Raw genomic sequence first — 22,764 nt, 5'->3', positions numbered from 1 at the left:
TGGACGTGTTTGTCTGACACCCCCTGCCCAGCCCTGTCCTTGCTTGGTGTTGATTTATTATTTCCTGATCGATTTAGGGAGTCTTCGCCTAGAGCAATGACTATCAAAAAACAGCCTGGAGTGGTGGAAAGAGCTTTGAACTGTAAGAGCAAGAGTCCAGGGACCTAGTCCGAGCTTTGCCCTTTCTTGCAGCGTGGGGGGCCGGGGAGGTGGTGAGGGGCTCTGTCAAGTCATGTGGCATCCAAGTCTCAGTGTTTTTACTGGCAGATGAAGGGACTGTGTGTGTGTGTGTGTGTGTGTGTGAGAGAGAGAGAGAGAGAGAGAGAGAGAGATCTCTGAGGTCTCTCTAAGCATGTGTAAGTACTTTCTGTACACGTGTATATATCAGGTGGCTGTCAAAAAGGAGCTCTTAGGAATGGAGTTAAATGTTCTTATTTTTGTCAAAAGTATAAAATGCTTTTGTGCCAGCATGTAAATTCTCAGAAGACCCTCTTAGTGTTTTTTTTGTGTTGCCCAGGTACTCCAGGAGCAGATCCGGGCCCGGGACAACATCAGCTATGGAACTAATTCTGCCTTAAAGACTCTGGAGATGCGTCAGCTCTCCGGTTTGGGAGACCTTCGGGGGAGAGTGGCAAGGTAGGTGGTCAAGTGTTTGGGACTGTACTCATCGAAAGCTGTTTTTCATCAACTCCATTTTACAAAGTATATATTCACAAAGTCCCAAAGCAAATTCTTTGCGTTCTTCTAAGACATTCCCTCCTTTGCCCATAAAAATCAAGGGTAGACGTTCCACCTGATTATGAGCATGCCACGATTTCTTATCTTGGAGTTGTGTTTGTGGAAGGAAATGATGGGAGGGCTTGGCTGACCTGTGTAATTTGGCCGGGTAATAATTATGTTTACTGTCTCCAGTAATACAAAGTTGAGACTTACATTTTGTATATCTCTTTTAAAATTGTCATTTCCCTTGTAATTTATTTTTTTATTATCTTCTGAAAATTTTGGTCTGTGATAGATTGGAAATTTAGAGAAGATCTTTGACCTCAGGTAGTACGAAAGGTGCTGTTCCGGCCCCTTTTTACTGAAGGAGTGCTCCGAGCACCAGCACCATTGGAGTCACCCCAGAACTTGTTGGAAATGCACGATCTTTAAAATATTTATGGGCCTCTTCTGCCCTCTGCTGCTGTTAAGAGTCAAGCACAAGTCTACAAGGGGAGCTGTGGAGCCAATAAACAATTCAAATCAGGCTGAGGGTGAGACGGAAGATAGAACAGGAACACAGGATCCAAGACCTCTTTGGAGCAAAGGAGAGTAGTGTTGGGGGATCTGTGCAAGACAACACACGAAGGACCTTAGATGCTGGGCATGTGTGTTTCGGTCTGCTGGGTGAACATCAGTCTTACAGCAGATGGCCCCATAGAATGAATGGAGGCCTAGTTGCCACTCTTGTGTAGTTATCTCTTCTCATTCGGGTCAGCGCCAGTCTTCTTAGCATGCCCTTTAGAGATGAACCCCCCACTGACCTCCTTATCTCTCTCGACCTTTGCACTGTACCTTTCGTCAGTAATCAGCTACTTGTTAGTCCCTGAATGGGTCATGCTCTCCCATCTCTGTGCCTTTGCACATGCTTCTTCACCCACCATGCCTTTCCCCCTTCTTTTCTAACTTCTAATCAGACTTTCAAGTTCAGCTCAAATGTCACCTCCTCCAGGAAGTCTTCTCTGATACCCTACTCTCCTGAGCTCTCCAAGCGTTCTGTTCTATTGAGTCTCTCTACTGTTTTCAGAGTACATTTTTATTTTTGTAATCTACATGCATAGAACAGTCTCTGGAGAGCAGTAGATTCTCAATACATATTTGTTTGGATGAATTAATGATCTAGAAAAATGACTGTAATAGGACTGAAAAACTTGACGTCTTTTTGTGGAGATTGGCTTAACAGAAAGCCCACTCTGTGAGACCTCCCAGAAGAGTGAGAAGTTAGAAGGGCTTCAGAGCTACAGGGCAGAATAGGGACTTGTGGAAAATTTTGAGGATCTGCCTATGCACTTTAGTTGCAGATGAAGATTATGTGAGGCCAGCTATGTACGAGGCTTAGCACAGGGCATGGCATGGAGTGAACACAGAGCAAGTGGGAGCGTTTGTGAATCTCAAGGGCAGCGGCAGTGACATTATCCTCATGAAACTGTTCTAATGACCAAATGGAGAAATGACTTTGAACTATTTTCAGGAATTTTACATTTTTCCTGTGCAGTTTCACATTCAGTTCTTTATGCAGTACGTTCCTTCCCTATAGCAAATACTTTTGCAATGAAACGATCACAAACGTTTGTTGTGAGCACCACCTGTTTTTGCTTTGTTTTGTGGTTCTACTGGTCTTTCCCCTGGAATGCTAATAAGACTTTGTTGGAATAAACTTGTGTGGAAAAAAAATCTTTGGCAAAGTTTTGGCTTTCTTGTATTGAATTGGAGGAGTATGAACGTGCTAAGTGATGGTCTTAAATTACTAGGCTGCTATATTATTTCAGGTTTTATTTTATAGTGTTTATGGATCCACCAGTGATGCCCTTGGTAGGAAGCTGGCCCTGATGCTCCCCCTTGTGCTTCCCTGTGGAGGTGGGGGGCACCCTCACCCCACTAAGACTGGCATGCTCTGAACAGACTTTCTTAGAGAGTTTCCCATTTCTCCCTAAAGCAGAGCTCAGGGAGGCCAGCTTTCCTCTTCCTCCTGGAACAGTGGGTCCGTTATTTGGCCTGTCTTCTTCATTTTTCCCAGTGCTCAGCGGCCACTTCCATTCCTCCTTGAGGTCTGTTTTCATGGTGCCAGAGTTTTAAAGGAGAAATAGCTATATACTGACGCAGGTGTGCAAGTTCCCTCCAGGTAAGCAAGTCCAGGTGCAAAGGAAGAAAATGAATAAATTAGACATCATCAGCTTAAAAAATCTTTGGCTCTTTTAAATAATGCTGTTATGAACATTCACAGACAAATTTCTGTGTGGCCATATGTTTTCATTTCTCTTGGATATATATATATATACCTAGGAGTATAATTGTTGAGTAATGTGGTACTCTATATTTAACCTTTTGAGGAACAGAACAGCCAGACTGTTTTCCAAAGCGATTGCACCATTTACAATGCCACCGGCACTGCGCAAGGGCTCTGATCTCTCCACGTCCTCACCAACACTTACCTTTTTGATAGAGCCAACCTAATGGGTATGAAGTAACATCTTGTTTTTGATTTGCATTTCCCTAGTGACTAATGGTGCTGAACACCCTTCAGTGGGCTTATTGGTCATTTGTAGATCTTTGGAGAGCTGTTTTTGCAGATCCTTTGCCCATTTTTCATCTGGATTAATAGTCTTTTTATTATTGAGTTGCAGAAGATCTTTATGTATTCTAGATTCAATTCACTACCAGATACCTGATTTGAAAAAGCTTTCCCCCGTTCTAAGGGTTTTCTTTTCATTTGACTGGGTCCAATTGGTTCTTTTAAAAAATGATTACTGTCTCTTTGTTGATATTCTCTATTTGATGACACATTACCATTATACCTTCCTTTACTTTTTTTTACAGTTTTTATTTATTTATTTTGAGAGATAGAGGCAGAGAGAATCCCAAGCATATCCGTGCTGTCAGCCCATAGCCCTGTGCGGGGCTCCAAGTCACAAACCATGAGATCATGACCTGAGCCGAAATCAAGAGTGAGAAGATCAATCACCTGAGCCACCCAGGCACCCCATACCTTCCTTTACTTTTTTAAATCATTTTTTCTCTATTTCTTTGGTCATCCAGTGTTTATAATGGCTGCCTTAAAGTCTGTGTCTTTTAAATCTGACATCTTTCCCTCTCACTGCCAGTTTCTTTTGCCTGCTTTTTTTCTGTGTTTAGTTCATATTTTTTGGTGTCTTTGCTGGATACTGGATACTGACAGCTCCTTCCCTCTGCTTGCTTTGGTTGGTTGTTTGTTCAGTGACTTGGCCGGATTGTTTTAGAGATGTCTCTTTCTCCGGCAGTATGAAGCATCTAGCGTATGGGTGCCCTGTGATGTCAGTGATCTTAGCAAGACTCTCTCTTTTCCCTGATCTTTTTAAAAATTTTTTTGAGAGAGAGAGTGAGAGTGAGGGCGCTCACTTGCCAGGGAGGGACAGAGGAACAGAGGGAAAAAGGAGGCTCCACACCCAGCAGAACCTGACGCGGGGCTCGATCTCACAACGGTGAGACCATGACCTGAGCTGAAATCAAGCGTGGAACGCTTAACCGACTGCACCACCTGGGGGCCCCTCTTTCCTTGATCTTTTATTAAACCGTCTGCCTCTACAGGTATCACGTCCAGATCTTCATCGCCATTAATTTCTGGCAGATTGCTGTACAGGGATTGTTTCTGACAATACCCTGGTACATAAATTGTTCTGGAGTCTGATTCCGTTAAATTATTGCCAGCCCTTAAAGGCTTAATTATGTATATATACAAGAATTATTATATGTATAGGTAATTATAACATGGAACATGAACAACTTAATGTTTTAAATGTCACTGCCTTTCTGGGAGCCTGGGTGTTAAGCAACTGACTCTTGATCTTGGCTCAGGTCATAATCTCGCGGTTCATGAGATCGAGCCCCCACCTCAAGCTCTGTGTTGACAGTGTAGAGCTTGCTTGGGATTTTCTCTCTCTCTCTCTCTCTCTCTCTGTCTCTCTCTCTGTCTCTCTCTCCTGCTCTCTCCCTCTCCCTCCCTCCCTCTCTCTCTCTCTCTGCCCCTTCCCCTTCTCTTGCTCTCTTTCTCAATATAAACAAATAAACACTAACAAAATTTGTTTTTAAGATTTATTTTTGAGAGAGAGAGACAGAGACAAAGACAGCATGACCAGGGGGAAGGAGGAGGAGCAGGAAGGGAGGGAGACATGGAATCTGAAGCAGGCTCCAGGCTCTGAACTATCAGCACAGAGCCCGACTCGGGGCTTGAACTCACAGATCGCGACCTGAGCCAAAGTCGGACACTTAATCAACTGAGCCACCCAGGTGCCTCTAGGTAAATATTTTTTAAAAATAATAAAAAAAATGTCACTGCCTTTGGTGTGCTATGCCACCATGTCACAAACTGTAAGAGATGTTTACTTTAAGCATGTTGCCTGGTCAGGTCTGTGGCTAGACCTTTGGTACTCTGTTAATGAACTTCTGACCACCTCTTCGCCACTGATCTGATAACCAGATGAAAAGTTATTCTGCCACACAATGGCTACAACCAAGAACTGCACCTGGGAGATAACAGTTATCCAAAGACCTGAAAAGGGAAATTTTGAAACGACTACATTATTGGTTCATTTATAACATAACAGGATAAAATAGGGCAACTTGTCAGATTGATTGCAAATTCTCGTTTAACTAAAGCTGTTGAGCCATGCACACAGCTATATTTAGAACTCTGAGGCTGTCTTTTATGAGTGTTTTTTTCGAAAAGACAGGAACAGTGTCGTTGATTCAATATTAGCTGAGGTAGCAATATAGCTTCCCCCTTTTTTCTTATTTATTTATTTAGAAATAATTTGCAGGGTGCCTGGGTTTCTCAGTAGGTTAATCTGACTCGATTTTGGTTCTGGTCATGATCTCACAGTTCATGAGATCAAGTCCTGTGTGGGGCTCTGTGCCAAAAGTGCAAAGTCTGCTTGGGATTTTCTCTGTCCCTCTCTCTCTGCCCCTCCCCCCTCTCAAAATAAACAAACAAACAAACAATTTGAAACTTACAGAAAGTTTGCACGATTCACCAAGTGTTAACATTTCGTTCCATTTACTCTATTCTTTCTTTTTTTTTAATGTTTTTATTTATTTTTGAGAGATAGAGAGACAGAGCGTGAGGTGGGGAGGGACAGAGAGAGAGAGAGGGAGATAACAGAATCCAAAGCAGGCTTCAAGCTCTGAGCGGTCAGCACAGAGCCCAACATGGGGCCTGAACCCGTGAACCAGCGAGATCATGACCTGAGCCAAAGTTGGGCACTTAATCAACTGAGCCACCCAGGTGTCCCAGTTCTGTTCTTTCATATGTAATATTTTTATGCAGCATTTGAGAATAAGGATAACTTTGTTTTTAACATAAGAAAACCAGAGTTGATTTCTTTGTGTATGTTTTCTGATGGCAGGCTTTGGTATCTTACCTTGCAGCCCTCCCTGCCCTTCCCACCTGCTTTGTCCCCTTACTTATAAAGGTACGAAGATGAAGTGTGTGGTATTAAACAGTCAGAAACATTATGAAATATGTAAAGTAGAGAAAAAAATTAAGTTCACCAGCCCCTTGCTCTGTTTTATTCCTTACAGGTAACTAATATTAACAGCTTGGTGTCTGTCCTTTCAGACTTTTTCATACATAGTTATGAGGTAGTAATTTATCATTGTAGTAACATGATTTTCAGCCTCACAATTAATTAACAATCACAACAGTCTGATTTTGATTTTACAAAGTATTACATATATTATTCTGCAACTGAAGTGTTCCCACATAACAGTACATTGTGGGCTTTCTTTGAGTATATGCATAGTTCTAGTATACTGCTTACTTGGGTATGGAGTATCGTGCTACAATTGTGTGCCATAATTTATTGTATTTAACTACTGCTTGGTGTTAATGGAAATTTATGTTGTAGTATTTGTGTTTCCAAGTGAGAAATAATACTGAAGCCAAGCCAAAGCTAGGGAAAATCAGTGAGCCATGAACTTCAGGATAATTTCAAGATCTTTCTAAATAACTTTTTCAAACAGAGTCCATCCCTCAAACAGCTTTGCAAAGATAATGAAACTGGTCGGGTGTAGTGATACCTGACAGTTCCTACCCAGTAAAAGCTGTGTTTGGATTGGAAAATAAAGCTTTTGTATAATATTTTTGTATTTCATGGTATGTTAAAACCCGTGATATCCCCAAATAAGATTTAAATAATATTTTGCTGAACAGTTATGAACTCAAAAAAGAAAGGTCTTTATTTGGTGTTGGTGTTACCATCATTTGTGAAGTGAGGGATGATTTAAGACTAAAGGAAGTAGTATGAATCAAGTACTTTGCACCGTACAGTGATTTTCTGTGTATTCATCCGTTCACAAATACATTCATCCATTCACAATATCTGTTGGGCCTCTTCTACATGTAAGGCAATGAACGGGGCACTAGGGTTTTTGTGATGGAAAAGGCAAATGTCGTCCCTCTGTCTTGCTGTTTATATTCTGTCTAGGAGGGGACACAGATGTCAAACAACTTAATGCCAAATAGTTATTTAATTTCACTTGTTATTTGAATGATTTATTTGTAGATATTTGGAGTTTTATTTTTTTAATATTTTTAAAGTTTATTTATTTTTTTTTTTAATTTTTTTTTTCAACATTTTTTATTTATTTTTGGGACAGAGAGAGACAGAGCATGAACGGGGGAGGGGCAGAGAGAGAGGGAGACACAGAATCGGAAACAGGCTCCAGGCTCCGAGCCATCAGCCCAGAGCCTGACGCGGGGCTCGAACTCACAGACTGCGAGATCGTGACCTGGCTGAAGTCGGACGCTTAACCGACTGCGCCACCCAGGCGCCCCTATTTATTTATTTTGAGAGAGAGAGAGAGAGAGAGAGCACGCGCATGCACACACACAAGTGGGGGAGGGGCAGAGAAAGAGGAGGAGAGAGAATCCCAAGCAGATCAGGACAGTGCAGCACCCTATATGGAGTTTGAACTCATAAACCATGAGATCATGACCTTAGCTGAAGTCAAGAGTCAGATTCTTAACTGACAGAGCCACCCAGGTGCCCCAATATTTGGGGTTTTCTATAGAAATCATATCATTTGCAAATAATGATAATTTTATTTCTTCTTTTCTGATCCTTGTATCTTTAGTCTCTCTTTCTTGTCATCTTACAATGGCAAACCCCTCAATACCGTGTTAAGTAGATGTGATTGGGGGCATCTTTCTCTTGTTTTTTACTTCAATGAAATTATTCCATTGTTTTTCCATTTTGAATGATAATTGCTCGTGTTTTTTTTTTTAACATAGATTTATCAGATTAAGTTTTCTTCAATTCCTAATTTACTAAGATTCTATGAATTTGTATTGGGTTTTCTCAAGTATTTTTTGCATCTGTTCAAATCTTTTTATATCCTTCCCTTTTGATCTGTTAATGCATACTTAGCAAAATGGCTAGATATATTAATATACAAAAGTCAGTTTCCTTACTATTAAACAAAACATACCAAAATGAAGATACCATTTAAAATAAAAGCAGAGAATATAAAATAACTAGGCAGAAATCTAACAAAAATTGCTCAAGACCTCTAAAGGGAAAAATTTTTTTTAATTTGATTAAGAAGTGATAAGAGGGGCACCTGGGTGGCTCAGTCGGTTAAGCGTCCGACTTCGGTTCAGGTCATGATCTCATGGTCTGTGGGTTCGAGCCCCGCGTCAGGCTCTGTGCTGACAGCTCAGAGCCTGGAGCCTGCTTCAGATTCTATGTCTCCCTGTCTCTGACCCTCCCCCGTTCATGCTCTGTCTCTCTCTGTCTCAAAAATAAATAAACATTAAAAAAAAAGAAATAATAAGAATACATAAGTAAATAGAGATAGATATTATATTCAAGGGTAGGAAGTCTTAATATTTCTGAAGATATTAATTCTTTCAAATTAATTTTTAGAATTAATGAAATTCCAGTTAATATCCTAACAGAGTTTTACGTTGAACTTGATAAAATGACCCTAATGTTTATATGTAAGGGTTAAGAGTGAAAAATATCCGCTACGCTTCTGAGGGTGACCGGAGAGGGGAGAATTGCCCTACCCGATAGCAAGACTTGTTGTGAAACTCTATGTTATTGGCTTAGGGGTAGAGAAAGTGAAAATGGAATAAAATAGAGCATGCACAAATTGGACTGTGACCACATATGTGTGGGACCTTAGCACATGTCATAGATGGCATAGCAGATCAGTGGAGAAAGGAGGGATTGCTCATAAGTAAAGCTGAAAAATATATTATACATATCAAAAAAGAGTAATTTCTTTTCTACCTCCTACCAGATACAAAATCAGCTCTGGACGGGTAGAGGGCTTAAGTGCTAAAAATAAGACTTAAAAAATTTTAATAGAAAAATATAGATGAATATCTTTTAGATCTTTCGGTAGGGGAGAATTTCTTCTTGACATAAAAAGCATTGATGGATTTGATTATATTAAAATTTAAAACATTGCTCATCAAAAGACCCTTTAAAGAAGAAAATTAAATGTTACAAACTGAGGACGATATTGGCTGGTAAAGGGTTAGTACTAAGAGCATTTAAAGATTTCCTGCAAGTTAATAAGAATAATGCAAACAACCCAGTGTAACAATGGGTGAGAGACATGAATGACATTTTACCAAAGCAGAAACATATGTGGTCAACAAACACGTAAAGAGATTTAACTTCAGTGGTTGATGTTGAAATGAAAATTCAAAACACAAAATATTTTTTTTTTCACCCAGTTGACTGGCATCTGAAACGTCTGAAAATAAGCGTTAGAGAGGATGTGGCTTCTTACAGTCTCTTATTCCTTGCTAGTGGGAGTATAAATTAGAATCTGATCTTACCTCCCAGTGTTGAACATTCACATACTCCATGATCCATCAGTTTCTGCCTGAGAGAAATTCTTGTATAAGGGGTCTTGTTAATAGCAGCATCATTCACAATAGAAAATACTGAAATAACCCAAAGTGCCCATCAATGAGAGCATGAACAAATAAATTGTAACAAACAACAGAATATTATTCTATTGTCAAAATGAACCTCAGTGCTGTATGGCAATATGGATGAATCTTAGCAATATAATAGGTGGAAAAAATAAATACCAAAATATTGCATATGATATAATGTCTTTTTTTTTTATAAGTTTGTTTATTTAACTTGAGAGAGACAGAGAGCCAGTGGGGTAGGTGCAGAGAGAGGGAGAGAGAGAGAATCCCAAGCAGGCTGCACACTATCAGTGGTAGAGCCCGATATGGGGCTTGAACCCAAGAAACGTGAGATCATGACCTGAGCTGAAACCAAGAGTCAGACACTTAACCGACTGAGCCACCCAGGCGCCCCTGACATAATGTCTTTTGTAAAAGTTAAATTCAACTAAAACATGCATATATATACTTTTAAGAAATGCATGCTAAGGTTGTCTGGGTAGCTCAGTTGGTTAAGCATCTGGCTTTTGATTTTGGCTCAGGTCATGATCTCACAGTTGCAGAGATTGAGCCCCTCCCACTCTTTGCTCTGACAATGCAGATAGAGCCTGCTTGGGATTCTCTCTCTCTCCCTCTCTTCTGTTCTGCCACATTCGCATTCCCCCTCTCTCTCTTGCTCAAAATAGACTTAAAATAAAAAAAAAGAAATAGCATGCCATCATATATATACACACGTATTTGCATATATATGTACTTACATACATGCATGTGTATATGCAATTAACTCTCTTTTAAAATTTTATTTTATTTTATTTGAATTCCAGTACAGTTAACATACAGTGTTAAGTTTCAAGTGTCGATATACTGATTCCACACTTCCAAACATCACCCAGGGCAAGTGCACTCCTTAATCCCCATCACCTATTTCATGCATCCCTCCACCCACCTCCCCTCTGGCAACCACCAGTTAAGAGTCTGTTTCTTGGCTTGCCATTAATCGTCTTAATAGGAAAACAAGGGAATGATGACACAGGATTCAAAATGCTTACTTTCATGGGAGCCATTACTCAAAATAATTAACTGAACAAAGTGAGCCATGCTTGGGCCAGTGATGAGAGTATATTATGAAACAAGAGTATGTTATGGAAGATATCCAAAATAATAACAATAATAAGTTTTAATCGCAAGTCAGTGAAAGATTTATGTGGGGCGTTCTCCAAGTATGTAACTGGTGTGTCTCATCTGGGGGCTCTGGGAAGGCTTCCTTAAGGATGTGACTTGTGTGCTTAGCTCTGAGGGTGGAATGGTAAGTACCCATGTGAAGAGGTCAGGGAAGAACATTCCAGACAGGAAACAACATGGGTCAGGCCTTGAAGTGGGAAGGAGTGAGGTAAGTTCGAAGCCCTGGAATATAATCAGTGTGACTAGATGAAGAGGGGAAAAGGGACTGAGGTGTGTGAGATGTTGCTGGAAGTTAGATGGATAGGGAGCAACCCTTTGGGGGCATTTTAAAGGATTTTGGCCAGTATTCTAAAATAGTAGCAAGTTAAACAGCAGGCATTTATACAGATAAAGAATTGTACTTAGTTTGCTTTTTTTTTTTTTCTTTTCTTCCCTGAAACTTTGTTTCTTTGGGGCTAATACCTAGATTGAAAGGCACATAGAAATATATTTATGTTTCAAAATTTGGGGCATATACTGCCAGGTTGCCCTCTAGAAAGCTTGTAAAATGTATTTTTCCACCAGTAGTATGTGATATAGCTTGATTCTACAAACTTTCTCCAACATTGGGCATTCACATTCAAAAAAGATTTCCAGTACAGAAGAACAATGGCATAATTATTGCTTAATTGTATATATTGTACTATGAATATTGAAAATATTTAAATGCATATATGCAGTTTTGTCAGATTATTTAAAATATTTTTAAAAAATATTTTAAGTATTTAAGTCAATATTAAAAAAAAATTGTTCCATTAATTTTTTTCCTGTTACTTCTGAAAAGGATTATAGCATTTTAACAACATGACTGAGCTAAACAAGTTGTTCAGCCTCAGGTAAATGTGAGTTAGTACCAAGAAATGACTTTTATTTTTATTTTCTTGTTTTTAAAGAGGATGTTTATTTTTTTATTTTTTTAATGTTCATTTATTTTTGAGAGAGGGAGAGATAGAGCACAAGTGGGGGAGGGGCAGAGAGAGAAAGAGAGAGGGAGACACAGAATCTGAAGCAGGCTCCAGGCTCCCAGCTCTCAGCACAGAGCCTGACACAGGGCTCGAGCCCACGAACCAGGAGATCATGACCTGAGCTGAAGTTGGACACTTAACTTACTGAGCCACCCAGGCGCCTCCCAATAAATGATTTTTAAAAGACTGGAATAATTGATCTGGTAGCTTACTTTCTTCAGAGTCGACAATAACTTAAATTTACCAATAATTTTCTCAGTTTGCTCACCTTTGTTTCTTGCATCCCACTCCTTCCTGTGGGTGCTTTTTTTTTTTAAAGATTTTATTTTATTTTATTTTTTAATGTTTATTTATTTTTGAGAAAGAGAGAGCATATGCACAAAGGAGGCAGAGAAAGAATGGGAGACACAGAATCTGAAGCAGGCTGTAGGCTCTGAGCTGTCAGCACAGAGCCCAATGTGGGGCTTGAACTCACAAACTGAGATCATGACCTGAGCCAAAGTCAGACACTTAACCAACTAAGCCACCCAGGCACCCCTAAAGATTTTATTTTATTTATTTTTTAATTTTTTTATTTTTTTTTAACGTTTATTTATTTTTGAGACAGAGAGAGACAGAGCATGAACAGGGGAGGGGCAGAGAGAGAGGGAGACACAGAATCCGAAACAGGCTCCAGGCTCTGAGCTGTCAGCACAGAGCCCGACGCGGGGCTCGAACTCACGGACTGTGAGATCATGACCTGAGCCGAAGTCGGCCGCTTAACCGACTAAGCCACCCAGGCACCCCTAAAGATTTTATTTTTAAGTAATCTCTACACCCATCGTGGGGCTCAAACTTACAAGATCAAGTGTCACGGTCTCTACTGACTGAGCCAGCCAGATGTCCCTGGGTGCTCTTTTCTTTTTACTGAAGTACATGATTTAGTGACTCTTTCAGTATGGGTTTGTGGTCAATACATGTCTTTATCTTTGCATGTTTAAATCTGTGTCTGCCTTTGTTTTGCCTTTATCCTGGGATGATAAGTTCTTTTTCCTCACTCCTAAGATGTTTCTCCACCCTTCTGTCTCCTTCTTTTGGGGACTTCTCAATTCCTCTTTCACTTAGGTTGGCATCTGTTTATTTGTCCTCCTTGTCTCTTACCTGTTTTTTTCATGTTTCGCATCGCTGTCTTTGCTTCCTTGTGTGTGAGCTCCTTGCTACTGTCTTCAAACTAACTGACCATCTTCAGTCAGGTCCAGTCTAGAATTTGTCAGGTCTGTGAAGACACTGTGTAGTTTACTTCCAGGATTTTCCATTTTTCTCTCACCCACTTGTTCTTCTTTCCCCTCTGCCTGTTTTTGTTTAATAATTCAGAGTTCTCGTTATAGATATTAATCTGTCTTCGATTTTTTTCAGTACCTTAAACATATTTATTTAAGAACTCATTTGGTCCACATTTTTAAAATTTTTTATTTATTTTTGAGAAAGAGGGTGGGGAGGGGCAGAGAGAGGGGAACAGAGGATCCAAAGCAGGCTCTGCGCTGACAGCAGAGAACATGAGACAGGGCTCGAACTCATGAACTGTGAGATCATGACCAGAGCTGAAGTCAACTGCTTAACCTGCTGAGCCACCCAGGTGCCCCTCATCCAGGTTTTCGTTTGTTTTTTTTTTGGTTTGTTTGTTTTTTGAGCTTTCCATAGCTGGTAGGGCCCCACTCAGACCTCTGGTTTCAGTTACCCTGGTTCCTGTGTTCTGTCACAAGTGTGCTCCTGTGTGCTTCCTGAGTGGAGCCGGTTCTTGCCCGTCTTGCCGCGTGGGAACTAAAGCTTCTTCTCGCTTCTGCTGGTTTTCAGATATAGAGCCCTTCAAGCTCCCAGCACCGGCCGTAGCAAAATATACGCTTTGCTGCATCTCCTGCACCATCTGTCTGCTTTCTACTTTCCCCCATACTTTTTTTTCCCTCCCATTATTTTTTGTCCTTGTGGATTTATACCTTTTTAAAATTCATCTGGAGTCATCTTGATAGGTTTTCAGGAGGGAGCCAAAATAAGGGCATGTGTTCAGTCCACCATGTTTAACCGACAGACCAGGTAGTAGTTTTAATTTGCAACATTTTAGTGCAAAATGATTAGTAAATCAGTTAAATCTTATTGCTTATTAGAAAGCCTACAAAGCACTGGCATGCTCTTTAATCTTTATTCATGGCTTATACACTCTAGACCAATATTTTGTTTTTTTAAGCTTGTTGCAAATATTTTGTATGACTTAGTCAATGAGATTCTTTTCCGTGTCTGAGTCACTTAGGGAACAATTTATAAAGCTCGTTGAGGCCTAAATGCAGATCTACATCTTAAAGAATTCATTCCCGGTGCTTTTAGGAAGATTGCAGACCGCTGATTTACTGAAACTGGGACCTGTCACTGGCTCCGTCTTCAGTCTGTGTATTTATAATGACTTGTTCAGCAAGTTCCCAATCTTCTGAGCTGATTTGTCTGATTTGAGGGATAATGAACAAGAACAAAATGTCAGATAAATTTTCCACCAATAACAGAAGAAAATATACATGTAAGCTGAGTAGGATTTTTATAGTGGTGGCATAAGAATCTGTTTTTAAATTTCTGGATTGTATGGTATGTGTACTGAAGAAAAAAGTTCCCGCTATGTCTTCATTTTGTATAATCAGTATGTGACACATAGTGGCCATTCTACAAATACTTATTGACTGAAAGAGTAAATTATGGAGTGGGGTTCCCACTGTCGCCTCTCTGCTTCTGCTACCTATTGCCTTGAACCTGACCTAACTTTCATGACAGTGACTCTAACCCACATTTCTCTAGCTCTGGATTCCTTGTAGTCCAGCCTCATTTCTGCTTCATGGGGACCCCAGAGAAAGATGGTAGGATAGTGCATATTCCATAAAATTGGAACCCATTCTTTGTACATGGCCGTTGATGAAAATATTTTCCTTGTGTAATTATTTTTCTGATCAGAAAAATTATACATATTGTGGGGAAGTTATACAATTTAGAAAAGAATGAAAAGTAAAATAAAAATCACACATGATCCAAAGATAGCTGGTTAATATTTTGCATGCTTCCTTGTAAAATTTTATATGGATATATGACTGTATGCATCAAGGTTCGGTCAAGAAGACAGAAACCACTCTAAGTATTTTAGCAGGAAGGTATTTAATCCAGGAGGTTAGAGCTTGCATAGCCTTTGGCAGATTTAAGCAAGCAAAGTGAAAGAAACTGCTGTTGGCTTTCAGGATAGTGGGATGTGCAAGAATCACAGAAAGGAGCCATTGAAAACATCAGCTGCCTATAACATGGGAGTGAGTGATTTGCAAGAGTGTGCCTAGAAGTGGCTGTAAACCTCACGTGTGCAGTTTATCCCATGTCTGCCCATCCCTGCCAGGGGAACATAAGGGCTTCTTTTCCACCTCTCTGTATAAGTAATTTACGGTTATTTACAACCAGCTGCCAAGGTTGTTTGGGAAGTACAATTTTTGGGCCTCTGCTCCCTTGATACAGAGAACATTCACAAGGAGCACAAATGCTCTGTCAGTTTTGTTTCGTTTTTTAATTTTTTTTAAATGTCTCTTTATTTTTGAGAGAGAGAGAGAGAGAGAGACAGAGCGTGAGCAGGGGAGGGGCAGAGAGAGAGGCAGACAGAGAATCTGAAGCAGGTTCTAGCCTCTGAGCTGTCAGCACAGAGCCCGACATGGGGCTCAAACTCACAAACCATGAGATCGTGACCTCAGCTGAAGTCAGACGCCCAACCAACTGAGCCACTCAGGCACCCCAAAAATGCTGTGTCAGTTCTGAGCAATCCAAATATATGGCTCTTTTCCTGTTGTCACCAATCCTCCAATATCTTTCTTCTATGTCTCTCGCCGTTAATCATGAACATCTGGCTATTTTTTATTCTAGGCAGATACATTGTTTGAACTTCTGCCAACTGTGGGGGTTTCCCTTCCTTAACACCCTTGAGATCCACTCCCTAGTAGGCTTTTAAGTGTCAGTAGTCTACTTCTGGAAGGTGTCGGCATATTGACACCTTTCTTAACCAGGTCTGGCTTTTCCTCTGCTGGTCCACCTGGTCATCAGGAGCTCCTCAAGAGGCTGTATGTGTGAGTTAAAGGAAAGTTGGCAGAAGCAAGAGTATATGCCACAGGAGTGTGGGCTCATGCAGTGTACTTACGCCTTTGGGACCTATTTAAGCGTGATGTCTATGCTTTTCTTCCCCTTGAAGATGGAGCACTGCTCATATGCCTCCCTTTATGGCTTGGTGCTCAGGATGGACTGGCCAGATTGCTTGGTCACTTAATGTCCCGTGCTCAGGAACGCATTTGCTACCGGGGCCCAGCAGCAAGCCAATGGCTACTTTTCAGAGCGGGATGATTGGGTTGGAACGGGGCTGACTTAGTTTCGTATTTCTAGGGAGCTATTCTGTGAATTTCCTACTAGGGCTCGACAGAGGCTTCGCACACAGCTTCTCTGCCACAGATACTTTGAGCACCATTGGCACTGCCAAGCTGTGAGGCCCAAGGGACTGAGCAGCCTACACTGCAGCTCAGACCCGCTGCACAGCCTTCTCGAGCTCTGGACCCCACTCAAAGCTGACCGTCTTGAGGCGATTTGGTAAAAGGTTAGGAGTAGTACTTTCAAATGTAGAAGGAATTGCCTTCACGATCCAAAGAAGGCCCAGAGAACTTAGAGGCGTGGAGGTGGCACTGAAGAGTGACAGACCCCGTCCGGCACACTGTATAGGCCTTCTGTAATTGGGCTCTTACTGCATGTACAGTTTTATACTCATGAGCATTGTAAAGCCTTTGCTCCTTTGATGGTGACATCCCTACTCTTATTAAGCAGCATCCCTGTGGTTTAACTTAAAACCCATAACGAGGGCAGCTCTCTATATTCATTTGAACCTCTGTGTAAGAGAATGAGTCAAAGTACAGTTTCTTTGAGTGGGGTTGTGTGTTTGAGTATGTCAAGGAGCTTCAGTGCTTGTTTTTAAACTTCACTCAGAGTTAGCTTTGTCGTTTGCCTGGACAGGTGTGACGCCAGCATAGCCAGACTCTCTGCAGAGCACAAAACGACTTATGAGGGGCTCCAGCACCTGAACAAAGAACAGCAAGCTGCCAAACTTATCTTGGAAACAAAAATCAAAGACGCAGAGGGGCAGGTATGGCCTACTTCAGGTAGCCTTTTAAAAGGAGGTCATTTGTTCTTAGCTAAGTAAGAATAACATGGTGATGAGAAACCAGCCGGGACACCTAGCACATGCATATCTTTTCCTCACTTCTTCTTTCCCCCTGTTTCAGTGCAGTGGCCCTTCACGGGTATGGCAACCAAAGCGCCAATTTTTTTGGTAGAGTCCTAATTTTAAAGGTTCTTTTCCCTCATTCCTAAAACAATTAATATATTCCAGAAATTCTAAATTATGGCTCCAAAACTACTTCGTGCATAGGTGAATGATCAGGCATTCTTTTATATGCCATGTCCCCATTTTTGGTTCAGGAAATAGTTACTATCCTGGGACTCATGTTGAGTGCTACCTCATCACATAGTCTTTGGTGGGAAAGGATTCAGACAAAGGTAGAGGTAGGCTGGCCGGTGAATTTTAGAGTACTCCACCTTGAAACACAGATCAGTTTTATAAAGCATAACTTTTGGCATTTCACCATTTGCTTTTTGGCCACTTAAAAGCTTCCCTTTGCCATCAAGGGGCCTGTCTTCTAGGATTTGCCCCACAGTATCTGCCCTACTTGCTATTCTTCATGCAAAGAGGGACCATTCCAGTAAAAAGGGGCACCTGGTCACTTTGCTGGAGTAAAAATACTTGTGTTCAAAATACATTCAATAAAGATCTAAATCTGCTTATGTGAAGGACACAGATATTCTAAAGCCACCAAAAAAACCCCACAATAAAACAAAATTCCAATAGTTTTTTTTCGGAGAATGAGTAAGGACAGAATTACCACAACAGAAAATAAATGCTCAGCAGATACTAAGCTTCTTGGTGGCCGAGCCAAGTCGGATGCATATAGAAATCTATAGAAGGAGACATACTTTTTTTTGTTCTGGATCTAATAAATACTTGTCCCATGAATCTGTGAGTGAGGAATATCGAACACCGTAATTCCTGAAGAAACTAAAGACATTTCATATAGGACGAGTTTCTATTAACTCTTAGTAGAAAGACCAGGGAAAGGGGTGGGTGGTATGAACCAGGAGTAGGAGGGATGGAATTTACAAATTATATTTTCTGGTGACTTGACTTGATATGGAGGTAAATCTGGGACCTCAAAGGATTTTGCAAGTGATAAGAATTCCATTCTCTATGTCTAGCAGCCACATTAATAGTAGAAATCCCAAAGTAAACATAACTGTATTTTGTGCCAGCAGGTGGAAGTAGTGGTCCTGGGCAGAAACTAGGCTTGCTCATCAGAGAACTATAAAGTTAAGTACTCAGAGCATCATGGATTTTGGCATCACTCCTGGTCTTGATTTCTGATGAGTGTGTATGATAGAAAATGGAAGTGGAAAGATGAGGTGAACTGCTAAAAGAATATATTAAATTATATTGAATCTTAATGTCATCGACTAGAATATAGCTTACCAGATGTTATCTGAAACTACCTCTAAATATCATATGTGATATTACAAGCAAGATTTCTTTCCCAGATTTCTCAGCTTTTGAACAGAGTGGACTTGTCGATATCAGAGCAAAGCACCAAACTGAAGATGTCCCACAGAGACAGTAACCACCAGCTGCAGCTTTTGGATACGAAGTAAGTAGTCAGCTTATAAACGTTTTTTTTTTTTTTTTTTTGGTTCGCGTTCTTGATAACCCTATTCACTAGTACGGTTTTTTTCCTTTTCATTTTTATTTATCACATAAAACAAACTGAAAACAATAATGGAAGTTAAGAGGAAAAGTTTCCTTGTAGCATGTTGCCACTTTACATTCCTTCTTATGGTTTTTAGTGGTTGGATAATTATCTATTCATCCAGTAGATATATAGTGAACACTGGCCTAGTTGCTAAGGATCCAGAAATAAAGAAAAACAGACTCTGTTCCTATCCTTGTGGAGTTTATGGTCTAAGGAGTTGATGAGCATTAATCAAATAGTGACTTGAGTGAGTGTATGCCTTATTATTACTAATGGTTGCAATTGCTTTGAAGAAAAGGTGCATGGTTGTGGTAGGCTGAATGATGGTCCCCCAAAGATCACCATGGCCCAAGCCCTGTGAATATGTTACCTTATATGGCAAAAAGGGACTTTGCAGATGTGATTAAGGATTTTAAGATGGGTAGGTTACCTTGGATTACCTCGTAGACCCCATGTAATCCCTAGAGTGTCTGTAAGAGGGAGACAGGAGGGTCAGAGTCATGAGAGAAGGTCACGTGATAATGGAAAAAGAGACTGGAGACTCAGAGATGCACTCTAAGGATGAGGAAGGGGCCACAGACCATGAAATACAGGTGGCCACTAGAAGCTGAAAGAGGCAAAGCAATGATTCTCCTCTGAGAGCTTCTGGAAGGAACCACTTCTGCTCACACTTCAATTTTAGTGCAGTGAAACTGATTTTAGACCTCTGACCTCCAGAACTATGAAAGAATAAACATGTTGGTTTAAGCCATCAAGTCTGTGGCAATTTGTCACCACAGCCACAGGAAGCTAATACAATGAATGGTGCTATGAGGCCTGGTTGTGGGGCCTCCTTCCTGAGAAGGTGATGTTTGAAGTAAGAGCTGAAGAAGAAATGGGATTCACTAGGTGAAGAGTGAGGTAAGAACGTATGGGATGGAGGAGTGTGGCATACAAGAAGCTGCAAGATGGCGAGGGTGGCTGGAAGAGAGATGGAGGGGAAGTAAGGCCTGGGGAGGAGGCAAGCCGGCAGCAGGGCCTTGTAGACCATACGCGGGGTTGTTGTCTCTGGCTTTAGTGCAGTAAGGACAGCCACTGAAGGGCTTGAGGCAGATGGGGTGATATAATAAGATTTATAGTTATTTTTAAATGGCCTTGGTGGCAATCAGAAAACGGTGGGGCACCACGGTAGCTCAGTTGGTTGAGTGTCGGACGTTGGCTCAGGTCACAATCGTGAGTTTCAGGAGTTCAAGCCTCACATTGGGCTTTTTGCTGTCAGCACAGAGCCGGCTTCTGATCCTCTGTCCCTCTGTCTCTCTGCCCGTCCCTTGCTCATGTGTTCCCTCCCCCCCCAAAAATAACTAAAAACATTAAAAAAAGAAAGGAAAAAAAAGAAAGTGAATCAAAAGGGGCCAAAGCATGGGGTGCCTGGGTGGCTCAGTTGGTTAAGCATCCGACTTCAGCTCAGATCATGATCTAGCACTCAGTGAGTTTAAGCCCTGTGTCGGGCTCTGTGTGGACAGCTCAGAGCCTAGAGCCTGTTTCAGATTCTGTGTCTCCAGAGACTCTCTCTCTGCCCCTCCCCTACTCACACTGTGTCTCTCTCTATCTCAAAAATAAGTAAAGATTAAAAAATTTTTAAAAAGTGGGGGGCAAAGCAGAGATGGGGACATCATCAGGTGGGGGCATTGCTGCAGTAGTGTAGGTAGGAGAGGTGTGCACTAGGGTGATTGTAAACTATCCAGTCAGCACCCTATGATGTGTTATACTTTCCCATTTTGTTATAGTAACACTTTGAACTGTACTTGCCCACAGTGAAACTCATCATCTGCCCTTCTACTCAGTCACAAAACCATACATCTTCTCCCATCATGAATCTTCATGAGCTTGGCATTTTCCTGCCTAAGCCTGTGTGTGTGTGTGTGTGTGTGTGTGTGTGTGTGTGTGTGTGTGTGTATTTGACTTAATATATTGTTTAACAATGATTTTAGTGTGGAACTTTGTTAGAGACTTGTGGAGATTTTAAATTAATCATTCTCCTGGTTCTTATATCTTATCATCACCATATTTAATGTTGTGTCAAGGTTGTTGCTGAGTTAACAGGAATTCTCTTATGACAAGCATGTTTCTTTTTTCTCTAATTGTCTGTATTATATAATCGTTGAGTTATGTCACCACTTCTCATAGATCCTACACGCTTGCCAAGTACAGAAAAATCTCTTCAGTCCTCTTCCTTCCATCACAGAGGAAAAAATAAACATGTTGGTATTTTTTCCTATGTAAATTACTTCGTTAGGAGATATTACTAGTCAGCAGACACGAACATCTTTATTTTCCTTCCTACAGTTTAAAGTCTAGAAGTCTAGACACAAACGCTCTTCACAGGGGAGAGGGGACAAAGCCTGGGGCAGAAGGTCAGATTGATTACCCAAAGGGAAAACCCTGGTTGGGTGAACTAGGGAAAATGCCCTTTCCACAAAGAGAGCCTAAGGAAACTCACCTGTCTAAATCTTGGCTCTGGGTAGAGGGATAGAAGATATTCCTTGAAAATTCAGGACCACAATATAGCCTTTATTTATTTTACTTATTTATTTTCAGTAAGCTCTATACCTAACATGGAGCTTGAACCCATGACCCTGAGATCTACCAACTGAACCAGCCATGTGCCCCCACAATACAGCCTTCATATAAATTTAGAGCTAGAATTCACATTACCCAAGTAGCTTGAAGAAAACCACAGTGGACAGTTTAATCTTAGAATGATCCTGTTTTGGTGGTGGCTTAAGAAGCTGGAAGAAACAGATGTAAATACCCAGTCCTGAAGGCTTCCCAGATCTTCCCAGAACAGATCAAGTTCTAAGGAGCATGAATGTATAATCAAAAATCGTAAAACAATACAAACAAAAAAGTCACACATGTGATAGAGTCAGGAGAAACAGAGAAAAGAGGAATTTGATGTCCAAATACTGCATATATAGGAATTATTGGATAAAATAAGCATACATGTACGTACATACATTTGTATGTGATGTATATGTATGTGTGAGTATACACACACACACACACGCACGCACACACACATTTTGAAAGTATGACTAAGGAATGAGAGATAATTAAAAGTGATCAGTCAGAATTGAAAACAACGAAATAGAACTTCTAGGAAATATAATAATCAAAAATAAAAGCTGTAACCTGTAGCCCTACCTGACTGGGGAGCCTGCATAGTGACCCCAGGTGACCTTGGAGCCCCGCTACATTACCTGGCTGTGGAGCCCAGCTTACAGCCTTGCTTAGCAAGTGGAGCCCAGACTGCTCCCACTTATTTGTTGAGCACTGCCTGTAGCCTTGCCCAAGCAGAGAACCCAGCCAGTAACCCCTCCCCCAAACAGAAGCCCAGACAATGATTCTGCCTGATCTCAAAACCCAGCCACCAGCTTCACCCAACTGTGAGGTATAGCAGCTGGCACCACCTGACCAGGAAGCCTGGCCAGGAAGCTCACTCAACAGTGTGGTACAACCAGCAGCCTGCCCAGTCCTGGAGCAAGCCTGAGGCCCTGTCTGATGATGAAGCCAGCTGAACTTGGAGGCTAGCCAGTAGTAACACTTGGCTGGGAAGCATAGCTTGGGGGTCCCACTTGATTGGGTGCAATTGTGGAGCCCAGCCTGCAGCCCTTAATCATGGAGTCCAAACAGCAGCGAACTGCCCAGCCAGCGAACACAGTCTGAGACCTCAGCCGACCAGAGGTAATTGCCCAGTGCAGTTAGTGGCTCTGTTTGATCGTGCAGTCTAGCCCAGCAGCCCCACTTGGCCAGGGCGCCCAGCCAGCGGCCCTGCTTGAATGCAGAGCCCAGCTTGTAGGCCCATCTGACTGGGGAGCCCAGGCAGCTGTTCCTCCCATCCCCTGACCTCAGAGCATAGGCAGAAGCCCTGCCCAACTAGAAACCTAACAGACATGTACAGAACTTTCCATCTAACAGTAGCAGAATACAAATTTCTCTTAAGTGCAAACAGAGTGTTCTCCAGGATAGATCATATGTTAGGTTACAAAACAAG

The 22,764-nt window shown here is 41.3% G+C and overlaps 1 protein-coding gene across 2 annotated transcripts in view; it reads left to right on the top strand.

Moving 5' to 3' along the window:
- The window catches only part of FAM81A (family with sequence similarity 81 member A), a 58,647-nt gene that overhangs the window by 23,784 nt on the left and 12,099 nt on the right, over positions 1 to 22,764 (top strand). For both annotated transcript variants that reach the window (XM_047075038.1, XM_047075039.1), the window contains exons 3-5: positions 518 to 636; positions 16,891 to 17,020; positions 18,523 to 18,629. In XM_047075038.1, coding sequence (XP_046930994.1) covers positions 518 to 636; positions 16,891 to 17,020; positions 18,523 to 18,629 — 356 coding nt within the window. The remainder of the gene's footprint in view (positions 1 to 517; positions 637 to 16,890; positions 17,021 to 18,522; positions 18,630 to 22,764) is intronic.

The sequence above is a fragment of the Lynx rufus genome, unplaced genomic scaffold (assembly GCF_022079265.1).
Source record: "Lynx rufus isolate CCGP_SWC_20201006 ecotype Redwood Valley unplaced genomic scaffold, mLynRuf1.p SCAF_13, whole genome shotgun sequence".
NCBI classification, from domain to species: domain Eukaryota; kingdom Metazoa; phylum Chordata; class Mammalia; order Carnivora; family Felidae; genus Lynx; species Lynx rufus.
This window is presented reverse-complemented; position numbering and strand designations above follow the sequence as displayed.